The 9657-nt window shown below is 37.3% G+C and overlaps 1 protein-coding gene across 1 annotated transcript in view; it reads right to left on the bottom strand.

Annotated features, from left to right (window-relative positions):
• Nucleotides 1-63: 63 nt before the first annotated feature.
• LOC107700403 (mesoderm induction early response protein 3-like) overlaps nt 64-9657 on the bottom strand; it is a 10055-nt gene continuing 461 nt past the window's right edge. Inside the window, exons 2-11 of the mRNA XM_016502042.1 lie at nt 9582-9651; nt 9320-9454; nt 9166-9243; nt 8560-8665; nt 8309-8454; nt 8111-8192; nt 7932-8026; nt 4041-4168; nt 3803-3954; nt 64-553 (exon numbers count right to left, since the gene is read on the bottom strand). Of these exons, the coding sequence (XP_016357528.1) occupies nt 102-553; nt 3803-3954; nt 4041-4168; nt 7932-8026; nt 8111-8192; nt 8309-8454; nt 8560-8665; nt 9166-9243; nt 9320-9454; nt 9582-9651 (1444 nt within the window). The 3' untranslated portion in view covers nt 64-101. The remainder of the gene's footprint in view (nt 554-3802; nt 3955-4040; nt 4169-7931; nt 8027-8110; nt 8193-8308; nt 8455-8559; nt 8666-9165; nt 9244-9319; nt 9455-9581; nt 9652-9657) is intronic.

The following is a 9657-nucleotide window of genomic DNA, read 5'->3' as shown; positions in this document are numbered from 1 at the left end:
ATAGATAGATAGATAGATAGATAGATAGATATATTTTATAATTTAAAAAAGAACTAATATTCAGTGAGCGGATGAATGTGTGTCTGGATGGCAGAAGGGAGTCAGTCGGACTGAAGTGCAGTGTGTTGGTGGTGTCGTGAATGAGAGCCGAGAAAACCATTGGCTTCACCGCTCCCTATGCTGCTGAAGTCTGTGACTGACACCGCCATTGTGGCCCCTGTAATGCGATGTGTGCGTCTGCCTTCGAAATCCACACCCAGGTTAGTAACAGACACGTCGTTAATGAAGGGCTCCGAAAAGTCCATCTTGAGCCTCTTAGAGGGCCGTTCGCAGTCTTTGGTGCTGCACACGCTGATCTGGCTCAGGTCTGAGCGATAGAAGCCGGAATCCAGCATGTTGAGGCAGCCGCTGTCTCTGTTTGTGGCATAGCTGAGCTGATCATCATGGTTCAGGGCTCCTCTGTGTAAACGCTCCAGAGGGGGGAAGTACGGGGAGTCTAAACAGCTTATGTCTCCTGGACCATTGCACACAGTTGCTACGCTGTTACTAATGGCTGCAAGAACAAGTAGGGGTAAAGAAAGCAATTTCGTGATATGTTTGAGGAAAAAACAGGGATGTATGACAAAAAAAAACCTTGCCGATATTCATTAAAACTGTTTCCTACAGAATAATTTGGGGAAAATTAATGTTTACATTTTTTATTGAAATGAAGATGAAAATAAGTGAGCTAAATCAATAGTTCCCCCACTAAAATGAACATTTGTTGAAACTTTACTCACTCTCAGGCCATGTAAATTAGTTTGTTTCTTCATCAAAAGAGATTTGGAGAAATTTAGCATTACATCATTTGCTTACCAATGGATCCTCTGCAGTGACTGGGTGCCGTCAGAACGAGAGTTCGAACAGCTGATAAAAACATTGCGATAATCTAACACTTCTTCCAGTTAAAAAGTCCATCCTCTTATATCAAAATCCACCAACATATTTGTTTGTTTTGGTCTGTTTTTACTTGTAAAGGGTGCTTGATCTGTGCACATTTCTCTCCTGATTAAGTCAAGCTGGCTTTTTTTTTTTTTTTTACTGTTGAAAACACTATTATGGCTAGAGGATTCATCTGAAGTTACATGATGGATTAGTTTCTTACAAACAGCTTTTTACTTCACATGATGTTAATTGATGGATTGGAGTTGTATGGATTACTTGTGGGTCACTGTGATGTTTTTATCAGCTGTTTGGACTCTCGTTCTGATGGCACCCATTCACTGCAAAGTGAATATCCACGGGCGTTGTAGATAATCCGCGGGTCGGGTGGGTCAGGCAATAAAAAAATCCATTCTCATTAATTACGGGTGGGTCGCAGGTGGATGAGATAAATCATTAATGATGCAAATATTAACTACATTCTCTAAAATATTAACGTGTTTTAAATGCATTTTTTCCATCAGGCAGACAGACACACGTGTGTGTGTGTTCTGTTCAGGAAGTTGCAGTGACAGAAACAGTGACATTCCATGCAAGTTTGAAGGGAGTAAAGCCTGTGTTTATGCTATTAAGAAAGTGTAGGCTAATCTGGCCAAAGAAGATCTTTTGATTTAAAAATAAATGTTCATTTAAAAGCAGTCTACGATCAGCATATTATGTTATTGTTACCGTTACCCCTTACGGCTCTGACAAGGTTTTTTCCGTCCTCCACGTGGTGCCAACTCACACCAGGAGCGGAGCAACTGGATTCGCGAGACCACAAGATTTGACTGTCCGACCTTGTTTTTCTTGATTTTCCATGTTTTTCTTGATTTTTGGGGTTCTACCATAGGTTAGTTGGCTGAATGGTTATGTTTTGTCTGATTTAATTGTGTTTAATGCTATGTCCTATTTTTTTGTGCTGTAGCCTACAGACAAAGTTAATACACTTAAAAGTCTAGTTATGAACGACAAGGATAAAAGATTTGTAGCGTTTTTTTAGTCGTTTAAAATACATCCTCAATTATCTAATTATGTGCGGCTTGGACACGGCATCCATCAAAAATAAATTAGGTGCCTATCTTTAGCGAAGCAGCACAGAGAGCCGCTTCTGAAACGTGAGGTCACTGGTATAAACACAAACATTGACTAGAGTGGCTGCGATCAGCTCTTGTGGATGTGTTGGAGCCGTAATGTGCCGCAGACATGTGCAGTGATGTGCAGATCAGCTCTAAATTGAATCTGAATCTGCTGTTAAAAATGAACCATCCATTCATCATATCATGCCGAACCAAGAATTAGAATCTTTGTAATGTGATGATCGGTTGCAGGTGCGGGTCGAGGCGGATATCTAAATCAGAGAAAAATATAGGTGCGGGTGGGTGGATAATTTATTTATAGCAGAGGATTCGGGTGACGTTTGAGCTGATCCGCGCATCTCTACTGCAGATAGGGATGGGTATCGTTAAGGTTTTAACGGTATTACTACTCTTACAGATACTGCTTATCGATTCGGTACTTTAACGGTATTCTTATCGGTACTTTTTGTTTTATATATATAATGACAAATTAAGAGCTGAATTAACATTGGTTTATATTCTGAAATGTAAAATAAATATTTAATGAAATGAATATAAAACATCGCCACAGGCCTAAAGTGTAAGCAGATGTTTGAATGTTTAGTTCTCTCTGCTATCATAATTAAACAGGGCTTTCATGTTGCGCGTGCTGAAGCTCCTCCGCGTGGGCGCGATCTCGCTTCTGAATTGCGAATAGCAAAAATGCATCATAGACAAATGTTTGAAAAGTAGCTGGCGACTCTGGAGAGATAGAATTTGCAAGATAATGTGTATATATAGCAATAATAAATGTATGTGTGTTTTATTAATTTTTCCAGTACCGATAGCAGAACCGTTAACGTCAGAGCTTATCGATACTCCGGTCTTTCATAATTTAGCCCCGGGACCGATTAAATACCGGGTTTCGGTACCCATCCCTAACTGCAGAGGATTCATTGTTGATTCATTGTTATTTGTGAAGTAATGCTAAATTTCTCCAAATCTGTTCTGATGAAGAAACAAACTCATCTACATCTTAGATGGCCTGAGGGTGAGTACATTTTCAGCAAATTTTAATTTCTGAGTGAACGATTCCTTTCAATTCCAAAGGATTCAAACAGATTACTTTTCATGTTTTTAAGTGATTCAATAAAAGAACTGGTTCATAAGAATCATTTCTTCATGAATCAAGACTACTGTGGCAGCTGAGCTCACCTGTGAGGTCACTGGCAGTGATGGCTGAAGCTCCTCCGCGTGGGCGCGATCTCGCTTCTGAATTGCGAATAGCAAAAATGCATCATAGACAAATGTTTGAAAAGTAGCTGGCGACTCTGGAGAGATAGAATTTGCAAGATAATGTGTATATATAGCAATAATAAATGTATGTGTGTTTTATTAATTTTTCCAGTACCGATAGCAGAACCGTTAACGTCAGAGCTTATCGATACTCCGGTCTTTCATAATTTAGCCCCGGGACCGATTAAATACCGGGTTTCGGTACCCATCCCTAACTGCAGAGGATTCATTGTTGATTCATTGTTATTTGTGAAGTAATGCTAAATTTCTCCAAATCTGTTCTGATGAAGAAACAAACTCATCTACATCTTAGATGGCCTGAGGGTGAGTACATTTTCAGCAAATTTTAATTTCTGAGTGAACGATTCCTTTCAATTCCAAAGGATTCAAACAGATTACTTTTCATGTTTTTAAGTGATTCAATAAAAGAACTGGTTCATAAGAATCATTTCTTCATGAATCAAGACTACTGTGGCAGCTGAGCTCACCTGTGAGGTCACTGGCAGTGATGGAGTTGAGCAGTCCGAGCTGTTGCTCTGCCGATGCCTCCATCCTTCCCCCTTCTCCTGCTGAACACACCGATGACGAGCTGTCCACCGCCAGACCCTCTGCCTCATCCACCAGCCTGTCCATCAGGTCTCTAAGGAGGAAGCCAACACAGTTGAGTTCAACACTTTAATTCAAACACAGGCACAAGGACCAATAATTACACATCCCAGTACTTACGTCACCCCAGGGTAACAACTGTACTTCTTCTTGCCAAATCGGTTCTGTTGAGCAAAGTAATCAAAACGTTCTGACTTTTTCCACATATAATAAAAAGCCACACATTCTGCTACAGTCCGTGTCTGAACCTGAAAAGAAAAAACGAAAGCAATGAGAATACAGACATTCACAAGACAAACAAGATAAAGGTGAAGTGTGTATAGGGTTGGGTACTGAAGCCCAGTATGATCGGTATGTACCAGACCGAATCAGAACGCAGATTACAGTGCCTCATTTAGGTGCCACTTATATGCCTGAGCTGTTGATTGAAATATTTGCCCTCTGGTGCTTGAAACGGACATGAGAAGCATCATCACCGCACCTTATCACTAGTTAGATTATGCTGCATTCATGTGGTGTCAGAATAATAGTGATGTCTGGTTCGCGAACAAATCATTCTATTGAACCGATTCTTTTTAGTGAACCGGTCAGACCAGTTCACCAAATCGGACTGAATCGTTTGAAAAAGTCCGCGTCTCCAGTAAGCACTAATCCACAAATTACTTAAGTTATTACATTTTTTTAACGTGTCTGACAATCCCTCTGAATCTAATGGCGCTTTTCCACTGCATGGTACGGCACGGTACGGCTCGGTACGGTTCACTTTTGGGGGGTTTTCCACTGGGTACAGTACCTGGTACCTGATACTTTTTTTTAGTACCACCTCGGTTGGGGTTCCAAGTGAACCGTACCGTTACCAAAACGTGACGTGTAAACTCTGCTGATCACGGATTGGCCGGAGAGAATCGTCCCGTACTGAACCGTGCCGAGCCGAGTCGTACCACATAGTGGAAAAGCACCATAAATAAACCAATATCCCATAAACCAGTACACTGACTGAACTGCTGTGAAAAGAGAACAGATGATGAGCACAAGCAGAGCAGCTGATATACTGAGCATGCATACAGCCATGAACTAACGAACGAGCAAAAGAAACATTTTTTAAGTTAATCTATTTTTTTTTAAAGGTGAATGTATCTGTGTCTTAAAGGACTTTGTGTTTAGTTGAGGATTCTGTTAGGTTATAGGCTAAAAGGTTTTTTTTATGAGACACTATGTTTAATAGGAAACAAGGGATGATTTATAAAATACCTGTAATGTAATTATAGTTAATGATGACACATACACAAATTGAGTTTGTATTAAATAAACAACATGCTCCTTGTGAATCACTCTCACGGTTCTCGAATCTCAATCTCATTCCCGAGTCAAGAATCGGTTGCAACGCTTTTCGGATCACCAGTACACTGAACCAAGAACTGTTTCTTTTGGGCACATCCAATTTGAGAACCGATGAGCAGATGATACTGCGCATATGTGATTCAGCTTGAAGATACCGAACAGTACATGACTGCCTACTATGACTGACTGTGACACAGCACCATCTGAACAGAACTAGTTCTTTTGGACAACTGACGCTGTGCTAATTCTATGAGCACAAGGACTTGAATGAGGGGACCAATCTGGCGAAACATACGTTTATTTAATAATAAATAAATCATAATGGATTATGAATAGTAAGCGGATCATGGTTTCTTCGCTGATGAGGACTAATTTATTTACTTTATATCTTCAAGATTTGTATAACATCCCCCTTTGCCCATCACTGCCTGTACCTGTATTTGGGTGCATTAGTTGCAAAAATTAATTGTAAGAAACTTATCAGATCATAATGATGATGTTTTAACTGACTGAAGTTATGATTACTGACTTTATATTTTTGAATGTGTTGAGTGCATTTTCATCCCGGCCCGGGACAATAGACCTGACATCATTACGTCATTGTGAATGACATCATTACGTTAGGGCATAAAAGAACCGGTGAACGGGTTTTTTGAACCAGTTCATTGAAACGAACTGTCCGAAAGAACTGGTTCGCAGAAATAAATCGGACTTCTCATCACTACCAAAAAATTTGAAAAGTAATTTCTGAGAACATTCACGTGAATGCAAGTTGGAAAACTCTGATAAAACCAATCCAACACATCTTTGTAGTAACGTTAGTGCTTAAATTAAAATGCCTAAAGCTAAACTTCCCTTGTATTGACTTGCAATGAGAAGCGTTTCTAAACCTGTTGTCCAACAAAAGAGAACATTATAACATGTTTTTTCTCCACAACATCAGTCAAACGCTTCCTTTTGTGATCAGATGTGGCTTCTTATCACAGAATGAGGCAGAAAATATATTCTACTATATAAAAAAAGACGATTAGCAATGGATTATAAATATACTTGCATATTGGCTTGAAGAACACAGATAAACCATATATTGTCACAGTCAAGTGTTTATTGTCTTCATGTTTCATCATTCAAAATGTTTCTATCTTCCTTTTACTCAGCTCCAGTGATATTTGGATATCTTTATCCAGATTAGGGATTTCCTGGAGCATCATGAGTTCTATTACTTCTGTGAAAGTGCCCTCCAGCTTCCAGTATGAATGAAACAGATATTACATGTGTTTATAGCACTCAATAATGGCCAGTCCATCCTATTTTGGGTAAAAATAGGAAAACTAATACTTCTCTCAAAAGAAATTTGAAGTAGACACATGACAATCCATGTTTTTCTCCTGTGTTCAGGAGGGGTTTTTTTTAAATCACATTTTAAATCGCAAATCAGAAAAAGCACTCCGATGTGCCAACCGTGGTAAAAAAAAACTGAGGTATGTATTGAACCATGGGCTAACTGTATTGTTGCATCCCTACCAAGGATACCAACTACTTTGCTGTTATTAGTACTGTAACTGTTATTTAGTGTTAATGTTAAATTACTGTAGTTGGGCTGGATGGCTTAGGTTTTATTGTGAATTTTTCATGTTAATTTGCTGTGTTTTGTATTTATTTATATTTTCCAGTATACTTTAAACTTTTAATACATTGTTCAATTTAAAGTTGTTGTTGCTGTTGTTGTTCTTCTTCTTCAATAAAACAGTCATTCTTTAATGTCATCCACTGTCATTTTGTGACGCTCTTTTTTTTTTTAAGTATCGGTTCAGGCACCGGTATGGTTTTAAAAACATTTATTTGGCACCGGTATCGAAAAAAAAACAAGCGATACCCAACCCTAAGTGTGTGACGTGTAACCAAAGTGTAACAAAACAGAATTGTGCAAAAATATTTTGACAGTTTCCTCTGCATACTAATTTATGCATATTTTTTGTATTAATATGGTAACACTTTACAATAAGGTTCATTAATTAACATTAGTTAACTACTTTAGTTAGCATGAACTAAGAATGAACAATACTTCTACAGCATTTATTAATCTTAGTTAATGTTAATTTCAACATTTACTAATGCATTATTAAAATCTAAATTTGTGCTTGTTAACATTAGTTAATGCACTGTGAATTAATATGAACTAACAATGAACAACTGTATTTTCATTAACTAACATTAACAGATTAATAAATATTGTAATAAATGTATTGTTCATAGTTTGTTCATGTTAGTTAGTACATTAACTAACATTAACTAATGGAACCTTATTTTAAAGTGTTACCATTAATGTAATATTAATATAAAATTACATATTTTAGTCTAAAAAAAACTTAGATAACTACACCACCGTCCAAAAGTTTGATAAAATAAATTACATTTTAAAATATTAAATTAGAAAACCGTTCTTTTTTTTTGTAGTAAATTTTCACAATATTCCTGCTTTTACTGTATTTTTATTATTGAATAAATGCAGCTTTGGTGAGGGTAAGAGACTTAAAAAAATCATATTTAAAAAAAGTCACCAAACCCAAATTTTGAATGGTAGTGTAAAAAACAACAACAGCATTGGCAACAAGTAATACTTCCTTCCAGTTGATGAAGCCAGTGGAAAAGACAACATAATTTACTTGCCTTATGTTTCTGAATAAGATGGAAGTTTTTCTCATAAATCTGCAGCGCATGTTCAAAGTTCCTACATTCATCCTCCGACCACGGTGGGGATTCTTCTATCGAAACAACATAAAGAGAAGTGAACATTTATGCATTACAAGTACAAAAATTTCAAGCTGGTCTTGTACTGAACAGCCTACCTTTCGAAGTCTTCACATTACTGCGGTATCGCGTCAGTGCCTCACAAGTGTCGTAATTACATTTCAAAAGCTCCAACAAGGCCTCGAAAGGAGGTCATAGAAAAAAATGCAATTAAAACAATAGCAGCAGCTCTCACATGGGCAAAAGATTTTCACATTAATTATATTAATTAATGAGAATATTTAGAGAGCACATACCTGTTCGTTATCTCGTATGTGTTCAAATGTGGAATTCTCTGTGCTGTCATCTGTAGACTGTGACAGCACTTCTCTGAGGTAGTCTTTCACTTTACACTCTGACAGCACATCAGGACACCACAGCAGCTGATCTTCCTCCTCGTACACTTTAAACAACACACATTTAAAATGGTCATGATTGCAGTGATCATTTTAATTACAGTTAATTTAAGTTAAAAAGTCACACCAAGCAATTTAAATAAAACACTCACCTTTTTCATCATCATTATAATTGCTGAGCCCCATTGGAACTTCTGCTTGATACTGAGATCCGACCATTATTTCCTGTGTTTTAGAGCAAGAACCAATAATAAAAGACTTAATTTAATTATCAAAAAGTAAGACTTTTTTTTAAAGAAGATAATACTTTTATTCGGCAAATATGCATTAAGCTGATTAAAAGTGACAGTAAAAATATTCATATTGTACAAAAGACTTCTATTTCAAATAAATACTGTTCTTTTTAACTTTCTATTCATCAAAGAATGCTGAAACAAAAAATGTATCATGGTTTCCACAAAACTGTTTTTAACACAAATCAGCATATTAGGATAATATCTGAAGGATCATGTGACACTGTAGATTGGAGTAAACGTGACACTCAAGACTGCTGAAAATCACAGGAACAAACTACATTTTAAAATATATTAAAATAGAAAACAGTCATTTTATTTCATTTTATTTGCAATAATATTTCATAATATTTAAATATTGAAATATTGCATTTTGACCAAATAAATGCAACCTTGGTGAGCAAACGAGACTTTTTCAAAAACATTAAAAAAACTTAACCCCAAACTTTTGCACAGTAGTATAACAGAAGGGGTCAGGTCATCAGCAGAGGACTGGGTCTCCTCCTCATAATCTCCTGACAAGAGATCTTTCGCTATCTCCTCCTGCAACAGAACACCATTAGTGATTTTATCTTGTTGACAATTTCCCCTAGCACTGAAGCAAAATCATGTCAATTACCTTATCCAGGGTCATGTCAGGCAGATCATCAGCTAGTTCAACAGAGGAACTGTCCATGCTAGATCCCGCCCCTGTACTGACTGGTGCCTCATAACGATACATAGCCAACAACTCCTCGATCGGCATATTCCCCTCCTATCCATGTTAAAAAAAAGAAATGTGTTACAAAGCAGAAATATGGCCCTAATTATCCAGAGATTGGAACACAATGCATACAGTTTTTAATGAGGAAAAAAAGTGGATTGTTATTAATGCATGTTACCCTCTCCAGGTCTGACAATTCTGCACTGAAATTCTTCTCTCCCTCCAAAAGCGCTTCCTCCTCCAAAGTTCTCTCA

Source organism: Sinocyclocheilus anshuiensis, unplaced genomic scaffold (genome assembly GCF_001515605.1).
Source record: "Sinocyclocheilus anshuiensis isolate Anshui unplaced genomic scaffold, SAMN03320099.WGS_v1.1 scaffold477, whole genome shotgun sequence".
NCBI lineage: Eukaryota > Metazoa > Chordata > Actinopteri > Cypriniformes > Cyprinidae > Sinocyclocheilus > Sinocyclocheilus anshuiensis.
The sequence above is the reverse complement of the archived record's forward strand: the minus strand, read 5'-3'. Positions and strand labels throughout refer to the sequence as shown.